This window comes from Melospiza melodia, chromosome 3 (assembly GCF_035770615.1).
Source record: "Melospiza melodia melodia isolate bMelMel2 chromosome 3, bMelMel2.pri, whole genome shotgun sequence".
NCBI lineage: Eukaryota > Metazoa > Chordata > Aves > Passeriformes > Passerellidae > Melospiza > Melospiza melodia.
The window spans coordinates 125,674,839-125,701,483 of NC_086196.1; the positions used below are offsets into that span (position 1 = coordinate 125,674,839).

The 26,645-nt window shown below is 37.0% G+C and overlaps 1 protein-coding gene across 1 annotated transcript in view; it reads right to left on the reverse strand.

Moving 5' to 3' along the window:
- PRIM2 (DNA primase subunit 2) overlaps window positions 1-26,645 on the reverse strand; it is a 90,217-nt gene that overhangs the window by 12,251 nt on the left and 51,321 nt on the right. Inside the window, exons 7-10 of the mRNA XM_063153520.1 lie at window positions 24,760-24,827; window positions 21,658-21,730; window positions 20,522-20,707; window positions 579-705 (exon numbers count right to left, since the gene is read on the reverse strand). Of these exons, the coding sequence (XP_063009590.1) occupies window positions 579-705; window positions 20,522-20,707; window positions 21,658-21,730; window positions 24,760-24,827 (454 nt within the window). The remainder of the gene's footprint in view (window positions 1-578; window positions 706-20,521; window positions 20,708-21,657; window positions 21,731-24,759; window positions 24,828-26,645) is intronic.

Consider the following 26,645-nt stretch of genomic DNA (forward strand, 5'->3'; position numbering starts at 1 on the left):
AAGAGTTTAAATTAGTTCCTTACTAACAGTGGCAGTGTTGGTACATTTAATAGCTGTGGAAAAAACCAAGAAAATAGAAGTAATGAGGATCAAATGGTCTTTAAAAGCATAGTCCATTGTAAAAATATCACCTTATAAGTAACTTAGAAAGTTCCACCACCTGAGTGGAGGGAAAAACTCCTAGAGTGAGTTTTGAGACACAACTGAATGACACACTCAGTTTTAGCATAACAGCAGTGAAGCAAGTGTAGGTTTCCCATGTCTAGTCATACAGTTGTATGAGTTCTTAAAATACCCTAGCAAACTTCAGACTTCCTGTATGACTGAATTCATGTCTCAGAACACCTCTAATTGGTAATTTCTTAAAAAATCTGCACATTTAAAGTCTCCTTGAGCTACATGACACAATGTAGGTAAAAACAGCGGTTATCAAGTCTGATCTAAAGAGAATAGTTCAAGACCACTATGGTCTGGAAATTCAATGCACAATTTAAAAGACTACAGGAGGGAGTAACTTCTCTAGCCAAGAGATTCTGTTGTTTGTAAATGCTTGGGGTTTTTCCCCTTAAGGAACTCACCATGATAATCCCCTTGACTTGGTGGATTGGACATGATAATCTTCATGCAGCTGTATGGGGTATAATCAGTCCTCTTCCCTTCCTTCCCATAGTTGTGGCGAATGCTGTAAGCATATCCTTTGTCAAACTGAATAAAAACAGAAGAATAAATTCTTATATATTGGGTCAGGAATACTACCTTCTCTGCAAATGGAAATATTGAATAACAAAATCATTTTTCCAAACATACTCAAACTGAGGAAAATAAAAACCTAGTTGCTTGCTGCCAGCTTTGAGTTTTACATTACACGAACACACATTTGTACATAAATGTGCTTTACAAACACAACTCAAGGGAGGTGTGTAACTTCATTGATTTAAGGTCTTTTCAGCTGATTCTGTAATGGCTTTAAAGATAAGATGATATAAGGATCAAAGTTTTGGACCCCACAGTATTAGTAAATGGAGACAACATGGTAATTTGAAATATTTCACAAATATCCATCAATTGACTGCCTGATCAGGAAAAAAATAAAAACAAACAGAAATTCAGATTTCTTTACTCAGGTTTATGTTCTTGTTCTCCCAAAGTATAATGCTGCACCTAGACTTTGCTTCAGCACTGAAGTTCAATTTTTCAGATTCTAAAATGAAGTATACTTTGCTTGTATAAAAAAGATTTTCTCTTATGTCTACCAATAGACCACCAACTCCTCCAAAAAAATGAAATCTTCTAAAGCATATAGATGTAATCAAACATTTATCTTTACAGCTGAGCACAAAGTTATCAGTGTATCATTTTAGATAAGTCATGTGGAAGCCATTCAAGTACATGAGCTCATGTCATTTTTTATGTGGTAATAGGTGACATAAAATCTGTAGAGGAATTAGATTACTTAATATACAGATTCCATTAAATTGCATTAGCTACTGTAAGGCATCAAGGAACATTTGTTCAAATAACATACTTTAAGTTCTAAAACCCACAAATATTATAAAATAATGAAGCATCATATTTAGAATTACACCTTTTCAGTATCTCTTTGCCTTAAAAAAGAACCATGACAATACATAAAAGGAACAACTCTGCTTTTGCTCAAGTCAAAATTATAGCATTAAACTCAAATTCCCCATCTAAATATAGACAATACCTATAAGAATTTAAGTTTTCCTTCTCAAAAAACTTTTTAAATTAATTTTTTTACTCTAACTCTGCTATTTTACTGATAGAAGACAATGTAATATACTGAGAAAAATAATTCAAACATACCACTGCTAACACTACTACTGCAAGGATATTCTCATTTCTACTGATAAAAGTAGTACCCTATTTGGCCTATGGATGTCCAAAGAGTACTTCAGAATATTCATATACCTATGAAATCTCTTGACTGGTCTAAAGATGACAAAAACAAAATAGAAACATAAATGTATTTTTTTCATATGAAACACTTCAATGATTTTGAAAATATAGCTACTTAAAACTCTATAACATAATATGCAAATATACATGATAAATGTGTATAAAATATACACAAACTTTGAGAATAAATCCTAAATTGCACCTGACTCAAAGAGTAAAAAAGAAACTTCTCCATCAAGATGCTGCTCATAGTCAAGTCAATACAAGAAGACTAAAATTCAGCGCTCATCCCTAGTAAGGCTTAAGACATCCAAAGCTCTGAACAAATATTGACTAATTAATCTATACTGTGCATTTGACAAAGTGACTTTACTTCAAAAGACTTTTTAAAAAGCAGGAAGGGGAAGAAAAGAGAGAAAATAGCATTTTGTTTTCCAGCATAGCCACAGGCAGGATCAAGCAGGTGGGAATACTCCTTCCTATCTAGTGAACCTTTTTGCTCAGGAGATAAAAGAACTGGATGGTTTAATAGCAAATGAACATCACTTTTTCCAGCAACAGAGTCGGGCTCACCAACGCATCATTAGAAAGATTCCCTGGGTGTGTGCTCTCACTTGGAAGGGTCAGGGAACAGCTCCCCACCCTTCACAGGACACCAGCAGCTGCTGGCCAAGTCCTGCTGCTGCTCCTCTTGGGGCTGCAGATGCTCTGGTTACTCCTGAAAAGCAGCAAAGATCAAATACAAAGATGTCTGCATTTTAATTTCCAATCTCTGCATGAACCTGTTAAACTGAAGATGGAATCTGTGATCCTGCAGCCACCTGTTCTTCTACCCAGAAGCTCTGGAATATTTCCTCCTTTACAGAAGATGAATTAATGCACATTTCATCTTCTTAACAAAGGATATTTGAGCAAGCAATTAAGTTAGACTAATTTTTTTTTTCCCAAGGGTAAAGCAAATCATGAATGCTTCAGGATGTACTGCTTAGTTTCCTAGAAAATTAACACCCCTCTTTAACAGCTCTGTACACTAAAATCTTGAGCTGTACTTTTCACATCACTTGCCTTAATGCCCACAGAAATTACTTTTAGTACCTAACTCATTACTTTATGCTGAGAAGCAGCTCTTGCAGTAAATAGAAACAACAGCTACACAATAACACAACACAGCCTTGGGACAGGTTGGATATTTTCTTGCTGCTTTCTTGTAATCCTGTTTGTTTCTCTCTTTTTGCAGTGGCAGATGGCAGAGAACAACACAGCTCCGTGGTGCAAGTTGGCACATGTGCAGTTACACACATCACTGAGAGCTCTCTCATCCCTGTGATTCAGCTCTTCTTATCTTTGATCAAGGAAGCAGGATTTTAGCAGGGCCAGTATCTGACAGTCTGTGTGGTCATTCTCAGTGGGAAGAAGCCATGAATTGGGACATTTCATTACAGAAAACCATCCTGCAGAACAGCCTTCTTGTACACTGGGGAGTGAACTCCATGGTCAGCCTCATTCTTTCCTAATACCATTACTCTAGGATGTGCATAAAGAAAAAAAAAAAAAAAAAAAAAACAAAACATAACGAGCAACCTGTTTTGCTAGAAAAAGTACCAAGGTAAAATTAGACATGTTTGAAATCTGCAGAAACAAGAAGGCAGAGGGATCTGTTTCTTCCAAATTGAAGTGGTTCAATTAAAGTTCATTGAACAAAATAAATTATAGACAGTACATATCACACAGGTAGATGCTTGCAGGATCATTCTAATTGCTTAGTTTTAAATTATTTTAGAGAAACAGCTTAAAACCCCACAAAACTATTACCATCTATTACCATCCATTCCAATTGCAATCTATTAAAAGGGCATTATGGCAACAACCTGTAGAAGATCAGACTCAAATTAAGTGATTTGAAAAATCACCAAAAATTTTTTGTGATTTTTGTAAGAACTTCTGAGGGTCTTATTGAACCCTGATATGAACTTGCTCAAGAGTAATGATGCTGCAGGAGCAAGTACATTTTCCTTGTACTGTGCTTGACAGTTTCCACAAAACAAAAAAATTATTCACAGAAAAGCTGAGTATTATCTATACATTCCACCAAAGTTGTTCTAAATATCAATAGAAATTGCCAAAGTTACTATGAAACAGTAATACTGAAGCAACATCATGACACTATTGAGATGACTTACCACTGGTCACACTTGACAGCAAGGATTCTCTCCATTTTTTTAACTGTATGGCACACATCAGGACTATCTCACTTACTTTGCCTCTATTCAGTTCTCTGAGCTTTCTAAAATCTACAACATTTATAATTTATGTGTGAGGTGAACGGGCCATGGCTTTGGCAAGGGAGAAAGAGATCAAGAAATGTATCCTGTTTAAGCAATGAACTGATTCACACTGAGGCCAAAAAGTTGAGACAAAGGCAGCCCTACCAAAAATTGTGACTTGGATCTTGGAATGTGCAAGTCTAGGCATTAGCAGCAGTGTGAATCTTTGTTTAAAAAAAAACCTGCAAGTCAACTCTCCAAGCTTTAACTTGATCACTAAAGAAACGGTTTTTTAGGGACCTCTCTTTCCTTTAGGCATGGCTGTAGGATGCAGGGTAATGTCACTTCAGACCAGACAAGTGGTCTGAAGTGAGGTTTCTGAGGTTTCATGCACCAGTGTCTGCTGTAATGAACTGACACATCCATTGTATGATACTGAATGTGCTAACAGTGATACTGGGTACCCTGGTGACACTGAGGCTTTCTTAGACAACTCCTCCCTATGAGAAACAAAACTCTGGGTAATGGTAAGTGGGACAAAAACAATGGTCCAAAGCCAGAACCAAAGAGGCTTAGGAGACAGATCACTTGGTGTAGATGAGTGTACTGTAGCAAGGAACTTATCTTCTGCTTTTATGTGGTGCATTCACATGAGTATCTGGGTAATGCAGATTAATTTGTCTTATAAATGTTAGTTAAGACACACGTACTGTACTAGATAGCCTTCACTAGAAGATATAAAAAGTTATAAATTATAGTAGAAATAAAAAGGGATAGATATAAATACAGACATCTAAAAGCTATAAATCTGCAACTGGTATAGCCTAATACCAGATTCCCATATTCCAGATAGGAAGTTCCAGATAGGAAAAGATCCAGATAGGAAAAGCTTTTTTCAACAAGTTCTGATCACATAAACACATATAAGATCTTTAGCTATGGAATGAGGATGGACCTCAAAAGGACCATTTGGCAGGTGTCTGCTCTCCCTTGAAGGAAAGTTTTCAACAGACAGAGCAGGAAAGCATGGGTCATGTGTGCCTCATAATTATCAGTTTGATGTAACAGAATATACACTTTCAAAGCTACAAGAAATTATGTTCCCCAGCCACTCCAGTCACTGAACAATGGGCATCATGTCAGCACTGACAGCAACCTTCCTTCCACTTGCCATATTTGCAGATTAGTATCTGTACATATAACTAGGAGTCCCATTAAATTTGTTATCAAATCTGATATTCAGCATTCATATTAGGATGGAAAATAATTTGCTAAAAGGTCTTGCAAGCCCTGTATGCTCAGGTTCACACTTCCACAAAACTTTCATATTTGAGTTAAAACTATTTTTATGTATTCTTGTAAGATTTTATGCATCTATTCCTTTCAGTACTGGGAAATTTATTTATTTAAAGTCTATTACCTAAGCAAAATGGTGCACTAACTTTGTCTAGCTTCTTGACTGACCACCTGATTAGTTCCACATCTGCAAAATTCAAAGAAGTAATGGCTTAACAGCTTTTTTTTTTCAAAAAGTCATTGGGTAATTTCCTGTCTAAAACTGTTGAGCCTGTTTAGATAACAGCTTCAGATTCATAAATTTATCATACACAGTCATGTATCTGCTGAAATAATTGGTTCTCTTTTTCATTCATTTCCTAGGCAGTCACTCAAATCATTACTATTGACACTGCTTAGTTGGCATATCTTTATCCAAGCAACTTTTTTTAAGCTCATTCTTAAAATAACCTCAACTTGAGATAATCTTTTTGCAAGCACAGTTGTATTTAGGAGCACAAATAAATACTTCTCTATCTGCCAACAACAAAAATTTGTCCTCAATTACCACCCTGTAGCCCAATTTCTACCTCAAAGGTACAAATCAGAGGCATCACCTAAAACCGAGTTGGAAAACCATTACATTGTGTAGCAGTCAGCACAGACCAATCCACAGCAGTATAAAAAACCTTTTCCCCTCCAGTTCCAGGGTTACCAAACTACATGAGGCAACAACCATTTAGTGTTGGAGAAGGTTTTATCTACTGTAAGAAAATCAGATATTTTTTATGTCAGTCAAACACCTTGTGTACTAACTACCCGTATGAGCATAACGTGTGGGTCTGAGGAACTAAAATCTGGCGTGTAGGATTTTAATTTCAGCAGTCAAAGCTTGCCTTCATATAATTTAGCTAAATACACAATTTATGTACACAATTTTTTCACACATTTACATGCACCAAGACTTGGAAAAGGAAAAGTAAAACATAAACCACAGCAGGCTGTCTTCTGCCTCCAGACACTGCATCAAATTATGAGCACAGCATATTTTAAAGCCTCCTCTATAACAATTTAATTTTTCTTAAGCACATGCTTGGTCACCTACAAAAGATTTTATTAGCTACTACAAAACATTGCAATATTTCTTTCTGTATCTAAATTATTCTGATGGTTTCAGTTGGGATAAAGTTAATTTTCTTTCCAGTAGCTGGTACAGTGCTGTGTTTTGGATTTAGTATGAGAATGATGCTGTTAACACATTGATTAGGGCTTACTCTGAGTCAAGGACTTCTCAGTTTCCCATGCTGTGCCAGTGAGGAGGTGCACCAGAACTAAAGTTATCTAAGGGATATTCCAGACCACAGAAATCATGCTCAGTACACAAACTGCTCTGAGCTCTGTGGGTGCTGCTGGTCACTGCTTAGGGACTGGGGGGCATTGCTCAGCACATTTACTATGGATCACTTGTGGCTTGTTGGGGGTGGGGATAGAGGGAGGGGGTCCTCTCTCTGTTTTTATTCACTAAGAAAGTTCAACAGAAGTAGAATAGTAACTAACTGCACCTGAAGAAATAAGATTCCACTCCGAGCATCTAAATCCAGACATCTCTCATTATCATCAATGGTGGTCAATGCAATCAGAGGAGTCTGGGGAGCAATTCCATTTGCTCTGGAGGCTCATTAAATAAATCATTCTCTAGACACTATTGACAGTATAGGCTAGATTTCTATTGGTCAAAATGACAGTTTATAACCCAAGTGTAAAGAGAATTGTGGTAGATAGGGTCAGGCGTTCGGAAAATCTCGCGATGTCACGGAAAGCAGCAGGATTCCTCTCCCCCTAACTTCTAGTGATAAGGGATCACCCAAGAATGTAGACCCCCCTAACATTAGTAGCTTTCTACTCCTTATTAACCAATTACAGTAAGGTAAGACCCCCTGACGTAGAGAAAAAACCTCCCCGAGTATAAAACCCGACGAGACGGGACAATAAAGGCCTTGGACTGTCCACCACGTTGGTGCCTGCGTGTGTTCTTGGCCCGAGCGACCCTGGAGAGTTTGGGTCGCCGTGCCGTTTCCTCAGAACCAGGTTGCCTTGCCTTGCATCAGAAGGCAACAGAGAATGTATACTAAGGAGAAGAGAAGTTTAGTTTGTCTGTATCAAAACTGAGAGAAATCCATACTTACATGTACACCACAGCACCATGTGTTACAGATTTGCAGAGAAGAGGGATGAAGACTGGCCAGGGACCCAAAGTCCAAAACTAATTTCCTACTGCGAGTGCAAGCCCTATCAATTCCCTAAACAGGAACGCTCTCATATGATGTTCTATAATTTTATTTGAATGTTACCCTAAGCCTTAGACTTTTAAATATGGCAACATCACTCAAAGGCATTCAGTGACTGAAAAATGAAAAACATCCCTTCAACCAAAGTGACACAGTTATCAAAATTTGATACAACTGTGACAAAAACCCCTGGCTTTTACTGAGACTTGGTTAAACCTTTTCGATCAGTGACAGAACAAAAGGATATTAAGTCCCAATCACATGTTTCAAGATGTCAGCAAATCCTCAGTATAAGTGCAAATTTTAAAAAAATTTACTTATTTTCTAGATTAATTGATCATTGGGGATAAAAATCAAATAATTCTTAAAATAAAATTACAAACAGACTGAGTAATGAATGAATTTCCTCAGGCTGATAAGTATGTTCCTTATGTCTACTCTAGAAACACATACATTTAGCTTTTTTGAGGCAGTCATAAAAGAATGACAAAAGCAAGGAAATGAAACACAAAACAGTACATGGATAGTTGAAGTTTATTAACCCTCTTGAACACAGAGTAAACCAGATATTGGTGCTCTCCTAACAGCATCATTTGGCTCAAGATCACTGGCATTCTCTCTCTAAAAACTCTGCTGCAAAACCAGATTTTTTTATTCATTAACAAGACAATAAAAGACAAAAATCACATTTTAAGATAATGATCAAACAGAAGTGCATAAAACCAGGTATCAGCCCTTGCTGTCATAATGAAGAGAACTGCTTACATACAAAGAGCATTTTATATTTTATCTATGCAAAGTGCACTATAATCAAGACATATTTCAACTCTAGACTGCAATTACAACAAGAGCCTTTCTGCTCTCAACAAAAGAAAGCTTGTTTCAAAAATACACAAGGCTATTTTCCTATCCTTTTAGGTTTTTTCTGACTAAAAGATTACCTGACTGGAGAGAAAATGGGAACAGAAGAATAAAGAAGCTCCACTACAGACTGCTCTGAACTGTTTCAGAAGAAGTAACACACATCTCACTTTCAGTGCCTGCTGTAAACTTCTAAAAACAGGGAAATAACTGTGGTAACAAAGTACAAAAAGAAGCCCAACTATTGTAATTGATTTTTTTTTAAGTTTGTTAGAATTCACTAGTATTGCCCCAGTTCTCATGATCCAAATTCAAATCCATTAAGTACATGAAAAAAACCCAAAATAAATTGGAATTTAAACAGCAAAACTTGCCATAAAGACCACGTTTCCATTCCTACATGTATAGCAGGTGACCAAAAGAAAAACAGGGAAACAGAAAACAAATGAACAAACAAAAAACCCAAAACCACAAAAACTCCACAAAAAAAAAAAAACATATTTAAGGACATTTTGTTTTTCTTCTTTGTAAGTAGACTTAAGAGGGAATGCAAGGAGATGTAAAAGCCTAGCCTATAGAATTCAGTTTCACAACTAAATAGCATTATGCATTTCATACAAAATTAGAATCCAACCTTTTTTCAAGAAGTAGTAACACCTTTAACGTTGAAATACTTGAGCCCTATCATCATTTCCCTTTCCTAAATCTTAATATATTAAATTTCCAAAACATAAATTGCACACAGAACAAATAATGTATGAAGAGCTGTTCTGTCTTTATTCATGAGATCCAACAGATTTCAAAAGACATGAGGCAGAATGTTAAATCAATTCTGAAAGCAAAAGTACATTTTTATTTACATCACGCCTATTGTGATATATCAGCAGAGTGCACATTTGATACAATATGCTGCTTTTCTGGATGACTGAATATGAAACAGTCATGATTTATTGGCTGAGTAAAGACTGAATATGACAGCTATATGATGTTACAGCAATTACATGGACATTATCAAAAAAAGTATTCAGAATCCTGGGTTTTGTTTTTGTAAACAGTTTATACAATTCCAGGATACCTGAATTTTTGATAAAATTATTTTAAAGCATTGTTTCAACGAAGAGCACAGGAACAAAACTGGCAGACATCTGCTGTGTCATTCAGCTTGTCCTGGTAGGTAGCAAAAAGATGTGGATGAAAAGATTTGCATCTCAAAAACCACTAACCCCTGTGTCAGAACTTGGGGTAAATAGCCAAAGAGCTTAAATACATTACCAGTGGTGTGTGCAGCACCGTGCAGCAGGCATTTTTCAGCAACTGGTTAGAGCTGTATGGTTAATAAGATTTTCAAAAGAGGCTGTTGAAAGCTCTACATTTAGTGACACTCAGATACTTATAAACTTAGAAATTTATCAGCCACATAGCCAAATCCATCTATTACTTTTCTTAAAATGTCATGGAATGACTTTCTTGCTGCTGCTGCAAGGGCCAATAAAACAGAAAGCTCTTCTGACAAGTACAGTCCATCTGCACTGATGATGAAGTGCAAGGACTGACAAGTGATTCAAAACTACAAAAGGAATCTTAGAAAATTAAAGGTCGGGCTTCACCATTCATTTTTCTACATGCAGTTCTAACAAGACACTACATCAAGCAATATCTACAGCAATGTGTGTTGCTGAGAATAAAACCAGTCATAAGAGAGCAGATTCTGATCTAAATTAGTTTTAGTACAGAAAAGATAATTATTGCTTTCACTCTTCACTGCAAGAACCTTATCACCAACCAGCTCATACAGTAGATGATTATATGCAGATTTCTGTGTCTAATATGTAACAACAAAAAGTGATCCTCTTTCTTTTTATGGTAGCTAGCACATCACTAAAACTATGCCAGTACTGTTAATGTCCTGGAAGACAGATTATAGTCAGAGCTCTCCTCTACCCCTAAGACATGCCATAATCTGAAAGATTGCCCAAAATCTTCCCTTTTAACATAATTCAGAAGACGAAACCTGAAAATCATACATTTTTAACAGGTTAAAAAAATACTGAACAAATTAAAGCACATTAAAGTGCATCATCATTGCCAAATGACAGCACAACTTCAGCATTGCAACAAAGACTGCAGAGCTCCAGTTTCAACTAGAATAATTGGGAAAATTGAAAAGGGGATTGAGTTTGAAGTGAAAGAGTACACATTTTTAGTATCATTTATTACTGTGTTTCCCCAAATATTTATGTGCACACTATAGCCTTCATGTATATTACAGTCTAATACTCTTCAATGAGGCACTTTTCTAGTGCCTCATCTTCAGTTCGGATTCACTGGAATACCACCAATGAAACAAAAATATGGTGAAAAATAATGGGTCTATACCAGATCCATTTCATTTAAGAAATACTGCTTTAAGACTTTTAATCTATTATGCAAAATGTAGTGGTTTTTTAATTAGAAGTTTCTGTAACAAAAATATTTTCTTATGAAAAACAGTTACAAAATATTCCTAAACGTCGATAGCTGTAAGACACTGATATGCTGGTTTTTGGCTTAAAAAAGGAAAGTTTCAGAGGAAAATACACAGAGATCTGATTGAGTCTAATCTGCATCTACATTAGCTACAAAACATAATTATGTCCCAAAGACATTTCTTCCTTAGCATCCTTAACTTCACTGATAAACCTGTAAGCACCCTGGGTTTAAGAGGTCAGGCAATGCTGTTTAAAATAAATTCTTACAAGGAAAAGGTAAAAAAGGTTTTGCTTTGTTTTTATTCCTTCTAGTGCTCAGAACTTCCAGTGTGTCAGTCAAAACACAAATTATATGCAAACTGAATGAAAACAGTATCAAGTGAAATTACAGATTATTCCCCTGCCAAAAGGAACTGGTGCAGCATCTACCCTTGGAAGGGGTATGCATGTGTATTTATGTATTTATGTTTACATAAAGTTGTAAGTTAACAGTACCTTTACAGTGTTGATTACATATATCCTATGTACGTATATATTACCTTTCTGCATATGGGCAGAAATTATGAAAAAAATTACTTCCATGTTAATTTCCTGAAAAAAGTGGAATATGTACTCTTACATTCACATCTAATTTTTCATCATCTGACTTCTTATGTGTCAACTGAAATTATAATGTGCTCTAACTGTGTAATTTGGAACCACAAGTAAAACAAACTGTAGGAGAAAGCCACAGAATTTTTTTGTTTAGTAAAGAGGTTAGAGCAGCAATACCTACAAACATATTTGTGTGAGAACTGTGAACAATATAGATGATACTGGTAAATCTCTTTGCAGCAAAGTCAGATTTTTTTATCCATCACGAAAGCAGAAATGGTTATCAACTGCTTTGTAAAACTTGTATTATTAATCACATCAGGCAGCAACATCCACAAATGCAACATGGCATGTTATTTTAATGACAGCAATTCCACACCATTATTTATATCTAAGTCCTAATAAAAATCATTATCTGATACAAACAACTTTAAACAATTTTGATTTGATCTCACGATGCTTAATTAAACAGGAAAAAAGCAGCTATCTCTAGCTCTGATTAGATGAGCTAATTTTCTGCAGTCTTTCCAGAATCACTGTGTACACAAGACTAAACACAAGTAACACTGACAACCCTATCAGGGACTTCCCTCTAGGCACAGTTATATCTTTACAGGCATTGCTAATCATCTCTACTTCTGATACTGCAAGGCAGGAATCTTGTCCTATGATCTGGCAGAATTTAACAGGACTCTGCAAGAAATTATTGAAGTATGCTCACAAAAACATGGAATCATTTATGTTAGAAAAGACCGTCAAGATTGAGTCCAACCATAAATTCAACACTGTCAAATCCAACACTAAGCCATGTCCCTAGGCACTCTCCTCCTTGGAATGCAATCAAATGCAACCCCTGTGAGCCTGTTTTCTCAGTCCTCTCACTTCCAGAATCCATTACAGATCTCCTTCCTGCTGCTGTAGTCAATAGGCACACACAACAAATTGACAAAATCAAACCATGCAGACCAGTGTGGCAGTAATCCACCAACAGGACTGCAACGAGCTTTCAGAATTCTGAAGCACTCCACAAGAAAGGGAAACAGAATGCTAGCAGCATAAGCAAATGTGCCCAGGACACACAGGACATGAAGGAAACACAGGACAAACTCCCACCTATAAAACACAGCTTCAGATAATAATATATGACAGCAAGAATCTGGCACAGACTTAACATACATACTGTGATAGCTATAAAGTCAAAACCAACCCAATTTTAATGGCAATTGAAGCTTATTTTCATTCAGCTAAGGAAGGATATTATGATTTTATGATTCTATGATTCTAAACTCAGTGGCCAGATGACAGAGGTTTTTCAAGAAAATCCTACTTGTCAGGCTCAGCTCCAACTATTCATGTGGAGCCAAATGGTGAAGAACAAAGCTGCCCACAAAATAAGTCCTCAGGATTTTCAGTTATTTTAGTCTTACTCCTCACTGCTAATTAGCAAATTACCATAGCCAAAGGAAAACAAAACAAAATCATTTTCCAAATACAACCAACAAGAATATTACTAATTCAGCTTGACTTAAATGTAACACCAGTAATCCATGTATTTATAGCTTGAAGTCATGCTTTTAAATCTCATGCCTGGTTGTATGAATTTTTACTACAAAACAAATTCACTCAAAACACCTCTTCTGCACACTGCTTATTAAAATACAAAAGGGACTCCAGCCTATCCTCTTAGCCAGGATCAAGGCAGCTCATCAAACTCAGCATCCATCTGTCTTCATGTGAATATCACCTACAAAAACAGTTATGTCCCATTTGAACAACACACCTCTTCTCCTCCAGGCTGCAATTTGTATGCAAAAAAAACCATTCAGGAATTATATGAAAGGAGTAGATCTCCTGTTGTTTGACTCACTGATATTAAGCTGATTTCTGGAAATCAACATGAATAATTTTTTAACATATTAAGCTGATTTTTGGAAACCAACATGAATCATTTTTAACTTGGTGTTCAGTGTGTCACTGTCTCAGAGGTTGTTCAATTCCTAACAAACATCTCAAAATATAACTCAATATCTTGGTCAAATCACTTTGCAGTTATGCCTAAATATTCTGATTTCATAGACTTGGCTTTCTTTTCTTTATCTAGCTCTTTTCTTTAGCCTTTGGGGTTAAAATTCAAACTAAATATTAATTTTTAGTTCAAGCCTACATGCCTAGTATGCAAACTTTGGATGATCTACTTATTGTCTTGAGACCCCTAACAACTGCACTTTACTGTATTTTTCTTTGAACTTGCATAGAAAGAAAAGATTTAATGTAAATTAAACAGTATGTTTGGGAAATAAAATGAGTCATGCAAATGAAAAATGCATTTTCATGTTTCTTCTGACAATTAAATCACTTAAAGCCTGTTATTAAAAAAATTTCAAGAGCTAACTTTGTAGAATACAAAACACATTTTGAAACAGACTGTTTGAAACATACAGTTATACTACATAAGCATTGCCATTCAACATATAATAATGTTATGAATAGAATGCAATTTTGCCAAAACATAATAAAAATTATTCACTCAAAATCTTTAAAATTCACTTGTTCTATTTCACTACAACTAGAGTATGAAATCGTAAATTCCAAATTTACAAAGACAAATACAGAAGTGGTTCTACTGAAGCTAATTTTTACAGTCATTGGTGGAAGGAAAAATACTTTTTGATTTTATGGTAAGTTTAACACAAAACCACAATTTAAAAAATAATGTGACTATCTAGGCCCCTGATAACCAATGAAAGCAACAACAACACTCTTTACTATACTAATACTTGTTACCGTGACATAGTCCTTCAATGCAGAATTCAGGAAATAAGATCTTACTGCCAATACATGCTGCACTTTTATTACAATTTTGTTTTAGATGTCCTAGAAGAGAAAACAAAACCTTCTTCAAGTTCTATTTCAGTCTTTATACATCTCAGGAGTATTCAAGCCTGGCCACCTATTTACATACATTATTACTGATGTACAATTTTTTTAAAATGAGATTTTAATCCATATAGAGGCATTTCAATTTTACCTTTATCTCTTAAATGTTCAATATTGTGGCTTGCTGTCCAAAATGTCATTCTAGCCTGCAGATTTGTACAGTTTAAACAATTAAAGAATAAAAATAGCAGATAACATTCAATTAGAGAATTATAATTAAAAATATGAGATAATAAAGATCCTTTTCTGATTTACGAATCAAAACTTTCCAAAAATAGTAGCCAGCAATACCCAATATAAAGGGGGCGAGTAAGAAAAAAAAAAATCTAAGAGCAAAACAACGCAGAAATCTCTAAGAATTGAGAGATGAAAATATCAAAACCAAATGTAACCAACTGACTCATAGAGAAAACATTCCTGAGGATTTGAGCAGGTGGAGGTTGTTTTAAAGAACCATCCAAGCATTATAAATTGCACTGGGGATAGTTGTATGTGCTTAAAAGCACTGTCCTGAAGATTGCCAAGTGCCTACTTCTACTTGCATTTAAATACAAAGGGCTTTTTAAATAATTGTGTAGACTCACACACATTAGAGCAAGAACACTTCTAATTTACATCTATAAATTATATTTGTTTATTCCATACTATCTTGTCTCCCTCTAGTGGCTGACTCTCACAACCACGGGCTTCTACCCAGCTTCAGCCCTGCTGCAGAATCTCAGGGTAATTCAGGCTGGACAGGACCTCATGGGGTCCCTAGTCCAGGCTCCCCTCAAGGAATTTCTGATTGGCCTTGGTAGAAACATTCATCACCAGCTCTCTGCAGTCAAGGTAAAAACTCACTCTTGAATTCAGACTCAAGAACCTCCTAAGATCATTTGATAAAGAAATCATAGAGCCAGGAAAATAAAGTCACTGGAACTATCACTTGGGACATATCATCATCCCAAAGTTTCACTGGTTTTTAACAGAGTAGGAGACATATGTCTTTGCATATTGATGCAGTATATGGCTGTCTCATTATCTGTTCTCAGCTTCATACATGACCACCAAGTGTGGAAGAAACATGTAGAATATATCAATGACCAACTCAAGTTCAAAAGCTTCACTGTGAAGGGTTTGCTTCTTTACCAATAACAGACCCTGAGCAAGGCTGAATTTGAGTGAACTCTCCTCTTTCTTCTTCCAGCAAAACATCCGTCATGAGGACCTTCACTGGCAAGAAGGGATGAAGAGGCTTACCTCAGACAACTAGAAAACAACATGCTCCTTGCCATTTGCAATAAACTGCAATAGAAAACAACATAATAGAAACAACATAATAACTTACTGTAATAGAAACTACAGTAAGTTAATCTGGAAGGCTGAGGCAGGATGAATAAGAGACTTTGCCAGCCTGAATGCCACCACATCTCTAAAGAGTCCTAAAACACAGGGGCTAAAGAGCCATAAGAAGTCACAACAGACAAGAAAGCTGTTCTATCGCAAGGATAATTTTGTAAATATAGTAATACTTCAGTTTTGGAGATTTATTGAATAAATAAACCCCCATGCTCTTGCACAATTTTAAGATGTGCTTCAGTAGCTTATGCAACGATAATTAAAACTAGTGCAATGTCAAACAGCAGCACCAAAGGAATTACTTTTCAACATGGAGTAGACAACCAGCAACTGTTACTTCTGCACAAAGAGGTACAAAATCAGAGTACTAGAAGAGGGCATTTTGTACCACCATACACCAATAACTGCTGAGAAAAAAGAACATGTATCACAAGTATATGTAGCAATGGGAAGCAAAAAGTGAGGAGCTGCCTTAAAGCCTTCCATCTGTATAAAAATCTCAGATCCAGGCTGTTAACTAAAGAAGTAACTGGATAACATCTTAAAGAAACTGATTCTGCATTCCTTCTTTCCTTTGTTTGAAATACTGCATTAACTTTCAACTCCTCCTTTTCACATTCACAGGTTAATAATACAAAAATATCTGAAAACAGTAACAAACTCCACTACTGTGATATCTGTTAGAGGACTTATTTTCAACTATGAAAGCATTGTTACATCTGCACTCCAATTATTTAATTTGTCTTGTCATCTTACTACCTTTGTGCATTTTTACATCACACTGGAGTTACATCCCCCCACCATTTTTTGGTGGTCTTTTTTTGGACAAGGTTGGGAGTTACTTTTTAAGCAAGAATAGTGAAAGAATCTATGAGAATCAATATTTTTAGAGTAAGATTTCAATTTACAGGAAAAAAACCCAGTCTTAAAATAACATTGAAGTTATGAAGCCAACTGGCACAACCATTCATTCAGAAGTAACCCATCTACTCCTATCTGGCAGTTAATTCTTTCATCTGAAAAACAACAATTTACCATTTAGGCACTCTTAACCTAGCAATTTGCAGAGTAATTTTAATTGCAGTGCCTAAATTAGAAAATGTATTATTTTGCATTCTGCTTTTATCCCTGTTGTGAACATGCCAATACATGACCATTCCCTCCCTCACTCCACCAACAGAGTATCTCCACCTTCCTTCTTTGCAGGTGTTACTTGATTTTTTTTTCCCCACTGACTACATGATTTCACACTTCATTCATACTTCACGGATTCCTCTCTAAAGGTAAAACATAATTTCTTAAAAGCTTTTCTACAGTGTTTGTATCAGTGAGGCCTGAGATATGCCTGAATCAGTTATTCAGAGCACAGGAGGAGTTCTTTTTGGTGCAAATTGTCCACATGCCTATGCTCAGCCTGGAGACCATGCTTAGCCAGTTGGTTGCTAATGTGTTCATGGTAACTTCCTTCCTGCTGAAGACTGAAGGTGTGTGCCAAGAATTCATAGGATTGAAAATTGCCATAGATGTTGCAGCTATTAAAGACAAAAATGAACAAACAATTTTGAAATCATAACCATTTTCAGCAAATTGAACACTCCCTCTCTGCAATATAAGAGTCAATAGGTAATACAACATTAACCTTAATCTTTATAAAGTATCATGCACATGTCTTCACAATGCTCCAGTAAAATGAAACAGTGTAATTAATTATCTCCACTCTACAAGAAAGGAACAATGGCACAAATGCCAGAAAATAAAAATGTCAAAAGAAGAAAATAGCAATAAGAATTGCATTACTCTTCCTTTTTTCAGGACATTAAACACTGTATGACTCTACTGTGAAAAATCACAGGCCACCAACCTCCGTTAGAGACATGAAAAATTAGTTGTCTCTTTTATTCAAGATTGAAGCTGGTTATCTAGAACTTGAAAAGGACCAAAATTACATGGATGTAGCAGCTTGCTTGTGAGAAATGTAGTAAGCAAACTCCTTGTTTGATTCACAATGTGCTTTCTAACTCTTGAAGTTAAACACAGGATCATAAAACTTCATTTATTTCTAGGGCCTATCAACTGAGATGCTATAATAGAAAGTCATAACTCTGTGATTGAAAACAGGATCTGAGGTGCATACAGGTCTTCATACATGTGCATGTACATATTTGGCCAAAGCACAAGTAGGTGGAATCAGATGTGTTACCCCAATATTTTTTGAAAACAGAAATAACTAATGTGATGCTGTTTTATTGTTTCTAATAGTTTAATTCTTTCAGTTCTTTTACACACAGGATATGTCAATTGAAAATTCTGCATTTTCCTGAATTCAGGTAGTGTTGTGGGTTGATCCTGGCTGGATGTCAGGTGCCCACTCCCCTCCTCAGGTGGACAGGGGAGACAAAATACAACAAAGGACGCAAGCACACATTGGGATCATTCATCGGTTACTGTTACAGGCAAAACAGACTTCACTTGGGAAAAATAATTTATTACCAATCAAATCAGAAGAGGGAAATGAGAAATAAAAACAAATCTTACAACACCTTCCCCTCATCCAGGTTTGACTTTACTCCTGATTTTCCTCCCTCCTCCCACAGGTGGTGCAGGCTGACAGGAAATGGGAGGCCACCACACATTTCTGCCACTCCTTCCTTCTCAGGGGAGGATCTTTACACTCCTCCCCTGCTCCAGAGTGGGGTCCCTCCCACAGGAAACAATGAACTTCTCCAACGTTGAATCTTCCCACATGCTGCCGATTTTACAAACTGCTCCAGCACAGTCCTTTCCATGGTGTGCAGTCCTTCAGGAGCAGCTTGCTGCAGTGTGAGTCCCTGTGGGGTCCCAAATCCTGCCAGCAAACCTGCTCCAGAGTGGGCTCCTCTCTCCTTGGGGCCACAGGTCCTGCCAAGAGCTTGCTCCAGCATGGGCTTCCTACCGGGCCACAGCCTGCTCCAGGCATCCCTCTGCTCTGGCATGGGGCCCTCCAAGGGCTGCAGGTGGATCTCTCTTCCACCTTGGCCCTCCATGGGCTGCAGGGGCACAGCTGCCTCACCAGGGGCTGCACCAGGGCCTGCAAGGGAATCTCAGCTCTGGCACCTGGAGCATCTCCTCCTCCTTCTTCTGTTGCGCTGCCCTTGGTGTCTGCAGAGCTGCTCCTCTCTCATATTCCCACTCTCCTCTCACTGGCTGAAGCTGTTATTGTGAAGGGGAGTTTTACCCCCTTTTCTCAAATAAGTTATCCCAGAGATACTACCCACCTCTGCTGATGGGCTCAGCCCTGGCCACAGGGCTCCCTCCCTCTTGGAGCCAGTTGGCTTTAGCTCTGTTGGACAACAGGGGAAGCTTCTGGCAACTTCTCACATAACCTAACCCTGCAGCCCCATACACTACCAAAACCTGCACATAAACCCAACACAACTAGTAATTAATTGGCATTCCACTGCAAGATTTAGTGCCAGTCTCCTGAGATGTTCTAGAGACTTTTGTAAAAAAATGCTTTTTGAAGTCTTTTTTAACAAATTACCTATCTCCTTTTGAATCAAGTTATATTTGAGGAACTGGATAAACAGAAGTTTAGATGCTCATTCAAATCATACCTTTAAATCACTTTCTCCTTTCAAAAAAATTTGCAGACAAGTTTATCTATCTTCTGGGTCTTGGAAGAGTCATATGTACCATAATTCATTTTAGCCAAACTTATTTTTTTCCCTGTATCTTCTATAAATAGCAATGGCCCAGACAACCTAAGGTAAGGAAAGATTGTCTACCAAGCACTCCAAAAATACTTCACAGTACTCTGGAAAGCTGAGATCTCACAATATTAAATACTAAGTACACTCCACCCAAAACAGATAAAGTCTGAAACTCTGCTCTAACACATACCACAGGCCAGGCAGAGAAGGATGAGGGAGGAAGCCTGCTTAATAGTACCTGATATGTTCAACATAAGGAGCAGTCCACAATCCTCCAAAAATTAGACACTACTTCTTCCTCACCCACAATACTCCCAAAAATATTGGCAAGAGTGAGGCCAATGACTAATATGTCAGTAGTACCTCCCATGCACTGAATAGTATTTTCTCACTATTTCCTTAAACACATTCTTCTGTCTTCTGTCCCCAGTTTCTTCTTTCATTCTTCAACTGTAAATTTGCTAAGGCAAGACTACTTCACACAGAGCTATCCAACTAATATATTTTTTTAATAAACAACAAAAAAGTTTAACCTTGTCTTTCAGACAGTATTGGGTTTGGTCTCTGATCTGCTTGGTGAATTAATTTAGTCACATAGTACCTGTATTTCCTAAAGGACACTGGTTTCCTAGAAATTTACTGGTAAGGTTTTTCTAGTCCACACTTATAAAAGCCTCTTTATGGTTTGCCTTTTTTCCCCATAGTTCAGGTCAATACCCAACAAAATTACTAAAACTATAAGCAAAGAGACCAAAAAAAAACCCCTCCCATCTTTAAAAAGGTGTACATTTTGCCCAATTTTCTACTTCAAAAAGCATCTATTCAAATCACCAGCACAACGTACACATGAACTACATCCCCACGTTTACATTTGGTTCAATTACCTTATCAGCATCCACTTTTCCTCTGATAAATTCTTTCTTCCAGAACTCCAGGGCCTGCTCCAGCGTGAGGCCGATGCCCTTGAGGAAGAGCCCGTACTGCATGCGGCCGCCGTGGCGCAGGTGGTGGCTCTCACGGAGGGCTCTGTGCAGCTGCCTCATGCACAGGGGGAACGACTTCACAGAGAGCTGACGGGAAAAGAATTTCTGTTTAAGGCACACTGATCATTTAATTCAAAGCTTATGTGTGTACTGCAATTAATTAGCTCCATTTGAAAATGCCAATGGCTGGAAGAAAAGATAGGCATGTACAGAGAGCCTTGGGACTGAATTCATAACACAAGTGAGTCCATAGACTATCCAATTCAACACCCACCTCAAGAACAAAATCCAGAGGACAGAGTAATATAGCTGGTACTATCAGACTGTCTCCAGCTACAAAGTTACACAGGTTTAATTGCTGTCAGGAAAAATATACCCACATTTGCATTACAGTATTTCTTGACTCTGGTTTTTTTCGCATCTGGAATGGCCAAGTGACCTTTTACAGAATTTTGGGGGTAGGGAATGGGAGGGGATTTTAATTCACTGCCAGAGAAACACTATCATGGTTAAGATGGATGCTGAAAACACTGGGTTCCTAAAATTCACATGAAGGAGCTGTAATATGTTTTGAATGGACTCTGTACAATTTATCCATGGTGTTTTACATCCCATGTTTTACTTCCATTTTATTTACTTCCTTGTTTTCAAAACCCTGCCTGTAAGTCAAAAATCAAAAACCAGCATTGGAAAGACTAATACTGCAACACAGTAATCATAAACTTCATGGTTTGCAAGATTGTTAAATAAGAAAATTTTGTTGTATTCTGCTTATAATTATGTTAAGCATTTGTAAAAGTACACAAAATTGAACAGCAAATTAAGTATTTCACTGGAACTGCACCGAGTCTGAATCCTGATTAGATGCATTTTCAGCTAATTCTGCTCCATCTTGAACTTCAACGCAATTTCCTTTAACAGTTACAAAGCAAACATGAATATAAAGATAAAGGTTTTATATTTCGTTTGTACATAGAGTACTTGAATTTAAAAAGTTATACTTCAACATCGTGTATGACTCTAGAAACACAACTTACAGCATCAATTTGCTCTAGAGAAATTTTTCCAGTGTTCTTTTGGATGCTGTAATCTGGGCCAACATAGGAATGGCTGAAAAAGAAAGCATATGGTATGGCATCACTTAAAGCAGTTCCAAAATATTTTTAAAGTTTAAAAATTCTGAAAGAAAAAATTTATCAATTATAGGCTGCAAATATTTCATATCAGGCAAAAACTAGAAACCAGGTAATTAGGCCTCATAAAGCATGAGTCATAAAATAATGTCATAAAGCATTAGAGCAAACATAGCAAAGAAACCCTCTTTGCCTTCATCTGAAAGGAGAGGTGAGGAATCATACAGGGTTTAGATCAGAGAGACCCCTGAAGATCATCTAGTCCGACCCCTGCTCAAAATTATGTTTGCTCAGGACCTCATAAAGCTTGCAGGTTGCTTAGGATCTCATAAAGCTGGATTTTGAGCATATCCAAGGACAGAGAATCATAACTTTCTGAGCAACCTTTTCCAATGTTCAACCACTCTGTCAAAAAAAAAGTGCTTTCTTATGTGTAGGCAGAATTTCCTGTGTATCAGTCTCTGCCCATGGCCTCCTGGCCTATCACTGGATACCACTGAGAAAACTCTCACTCCTTTTTTACTCCTTATCAGACACCTATTTACATGCACTGATGAAATGCACACACACACTTCCTGAAATTTATCTCCTCCGGGCTGAACAAGCCCAGTTTTCTCAGTCCCTTCTCGTAGGTACTGGGGAGCCCAGGATTGGCCGCAGCCCTGCAGGTGTGGTCTCACCAGGGCTGAGCAGTGGAAGGATCATCTCCCCTGAGCTGCTGCCAGTGCCCTTGCTAGCGCCATGCAAGAGGACTGCCAGCTGCCTTTGCTTCACAGGCACTCTGGTGGCTCACAGCTTGCTGTCCAGCAGGACCCAAGGGCCTCCTCTGCACTCACAGCCATTCAGCCCTCAACTTACACTGGCACATGGAGTGATCCTCCCCAGCTGCCAGCCTCGCTCTTTCCCTTTGCTGAACTTCACAGGGCTCCTGGCAGCCCATTTCTCCCTCCTGCCAAAGTCCATCTCAAAGGCAGAGCACTCATCTGGTGCAAACCATTCTCTCCAGTTTTATATCATGTGAGTCTTGCTGAGTACACACTCAATGCCATCACCCAAGGCAACAAAGTAGAGGCTAAGAAGACAGGACCCTAGGTACTCCACTATTACGGTACTTAATAGATTTTTTTTTTCATCACACAAAAGGGATAAATAACTTAAAGTATTTTAAACCATATGTGTCTATTATTACTAATTTTACTATAGAAGCATCTAAATTCTCTTTGGTCACCTGTCTGTTCACTGCCAGAGGTTGCTTTTCAAGTTGCAAGATCTGATATATTTTGTTAATTTTAAAGGAACTTTCAAAGGGGCAACTTGGAAGCATTTGTATCATTTTTTTGGTTGGTGACAAAATAAACTGGAAACAGTCCCTCCATTTTCAAAAAAGCAAAAAGGAAGTGATTTACCAGCTGTATAACACATATACCCAAGATAACGTAAGGATGTACAAAAATACCAGTTGGCATAAATGTGGGGCATAGCGTCCCTGTTGAAGTACCTTCTTTTGGAACCTTTCCCTTTTTCCATATTAAAAAAAAAAAAGCACAGACAGGACTGATGGTGATACTGAAGGACTGTTCCACTTACATAGAACAGAGCATACATCAAAAGAAATTTTCAATTTCTCAGTAATTACTCCTAGAGAGCACAGTTTATAAAAACCTAACTTAATTGCTCTTGATCTTCAAATTAAGAAAGGAATACCACTGAGGCATATTTTTACAACCCCAGTAAGATGTAGGGTACTAAAATCATGGAAGGTTATTGGCAATCAGAAGTACTCCCAGCTATGTAACAGTAAAAATAACACTGCAATCTTTGTTTTCATTCATTGCTCGTGAACAAAGTTCAATCATATGTAAATAAGCAGAGGTATGAAAGCTATTTTTCCTGCTCTGATTTACACTAAAAACAAAAAAACATAAAACTCTTCCTATATAATAAAAATTATGAGACTTTTAAAAATCAAAATAAAATGTCAGGGTTTGGGAACAGATAGCTCAAGTAGTAGAGCACTGTAGAAAATAAGGAGCAGGATCCAGCAAACTAGATCTGCATCCTAATTCCCCATGCAATGGTGCCATGATGGAGCCTCAACACTTCCATTTCTAATACATCCAACATAATTTCAATAATCTTAATGCTAAATTGTACGTGTTCAGAAACTGCTTTCATTGCTGACATCCCATATTTAAGTAAATTTCTATTCTTAGACACATTAAAAATTCTACAAAAAGAAACACCTGATCTAACCAGATCTGCATTGAACACGGGCTTGATTAAATCATCTCCAGAAGTTCACTTCAAGCTAAATTATTCCATGATTCTAAACCAGCTCCCTCTAATTGTACGGACCTTGTCCTCCTGCATATGACCACAGTAAGAAAAGTCTCCCATATAAAGTGGTAAAAAGCAATTATTTATATATATATATATATAAGAAAGAGACCAGAGTTCTTTACCTACCAATAAAGTAGAAAGCTTACATACATATACATATATATATATATATATACACACACACAAAACTAAGAAGGAGGCAAACGATTCACTCTAATGGCTTGCACTTTCAGCAATCTACCTAAGTCCATTAAAATAACAAATTAGTACTCCATTCATCAGTGACAGCAAAATCTTCCAAAAAGAGCAGGGAGCACAGAATATTAGCAACAAGGAAGGCTCATGCTCTGAGCACTGTAATTTGGAATCCGTTTTTGTTCAAAAAGGAGCTTAACAATATTGCATTTGCTATTTAAAAAAAAAAATCAAATCAACCTTTATAAAATCAACAACTATTTTTTGTTACTTAAAACCAACATTACTTCTATAAACTATTTTCCATGTAATTTATAAAGCTTTTGTTAAGTTGAAGAATTACTTTTGGGGTTTTTTTCAAAGCCAATCACACAGATGAGGTCTGTAAAAAACCTGTAGCTAAGGCATTCTACCAAACCAATTACTTTAATCTGTATGAAGGAATGTAGTCATGCTTTCACTTTATACTACCTGAGATGATTAAGCAGAGGTTGAAGTCTCTCATCAGACTGTATGGAAGGTAGTGATCGTGCTGTCAGCTGGAAGAAAAAATGAGTACAATTTAAAATATTAGCTTAAAAAATCTGATAGCACCAGGCAGGAATTATGTTGGAAGTCACACTGCATTGTTACAACTTTATACAACACTGGGTAAGACGTAATTTCTCCTATTAAAAATAACTAAGCATAGCCTTCCAGAATCTGAAGCTAGCAGAAATATTTACAAGTTAACAAACAGTGAAAAATCATTTGTCTAAAATTAAAATGCTATTAGAATTAAATAGTAAGACATCGTTTAAAGTGGAATATGTTTTTCCAAACATATTTGAATTAAAAGTGATGTTGTGCCTAGACAGACTTCTACCAATGTAAATATAAATCATGAAGTGATATTATATATAATTTACATTTGTATAAAAGCAATTTTACACAGTTTTTAGCACTGTGTGACTTTTATATAAACATGCCTCTGTGTACAGTGTTTTATTTTAAATTGGCATAACATGTTTTACAATTTGATTGTTCTAAAACATTTTTTTTCTTCTAGCTCATATGACTAATTAAAAAATTCAACCTTTTCCACAAAAATAAACCCAGCAATCTGTATGTCACGCTAGTATAGAATATTAGTTGACTGGTGCATTAACTAAAATAACTGGAAAAATGCATGTATTAAATTTGCTTAGTATCTCTATGTAAGGTGGCTACCTTCACCTATAAAAGCTACAAACATAGCTCTTTGGATAATTCTGACATACATGTAACTCAAAATACTGAACATAAACATGCATTTCAGGGTTCTGTGGCTGCCATGATTCTTCAGCTGTACTTTGAAAACTACCTCTGAACAAAATAGAAATTTCAAGATATTTCACACTGTATAAATAAACATCAAGGTCTTAAGTATTTTACAGGTAACTCAAAAATAGCATGCAGTATTAATTAACTAAATTATTATGCATACTAATTAGAAATATCTAACTCCTGAAATACCACCCATTTGTTACACCCATTTCACAACTTTTGCTGCTGGCAGAAGTCAGACTGGGATCAAATTTGAAACGTGCACCCCAAGCTTGCAGCACCAAGTAAATGAGAGGGGGTTGGAAGCAGCCAAGGGGAGGCTGAAGCCACTGAACTCAGGGACAGCAGGGAAGGAGGAAGGGGCCATTCCTGCTGCTGAGGGAGCCCTGGACTGCAGCAGTCACGGTCACAAGACGGCTCTTCTCAGCCCCAGGTGTGCCAAATGCACTCATCCGACCTGACTGCTGCAGGAAACATTAACCTGGCACACCCAGCAACCCATTCACCCTCCTCTTAAAGAAGGCAGCTGTCTTGGCAAATACAGCATGATCCACATTCCCTTGTTTTATGGAACTAGACTGAGATGCATATGATACACTAAAACTTCAGTAAACTCTGCATTTATTCAGAAGTTTCTTTTAATTAAAAAGAAAAAAAAATCTCATTTTCCTACTATGCAGTATTAAAGGTCAATATAAGTATTCTATATTCACATCTCTTGTAAAGTAACTCTCTAACTTTGTTTTAAACACAATCAGAAATTATTTCTGAAAAGAACTTGGAAGCCTTCTAAACACCAACCAAAGTTATCAGAACAAAGGCAAAACTGCCTGAAATACAATATGTTTCTTTCTCCATTATTAACTTAAGAGATACAGAAAACAGTATTTGTGTGCACACTCACAGAGCCACAAGGTTGGAAGAGACCTTCAAGATCATTGAGTTCAACCCATGCCCTAACACCTCAACCATGGCACCAAGGGCCACATCCAGTCTTTTTTTAAACACATCCAGGGATGGTGACTCCATCCCCTCGCCGGGAGGACAATTCC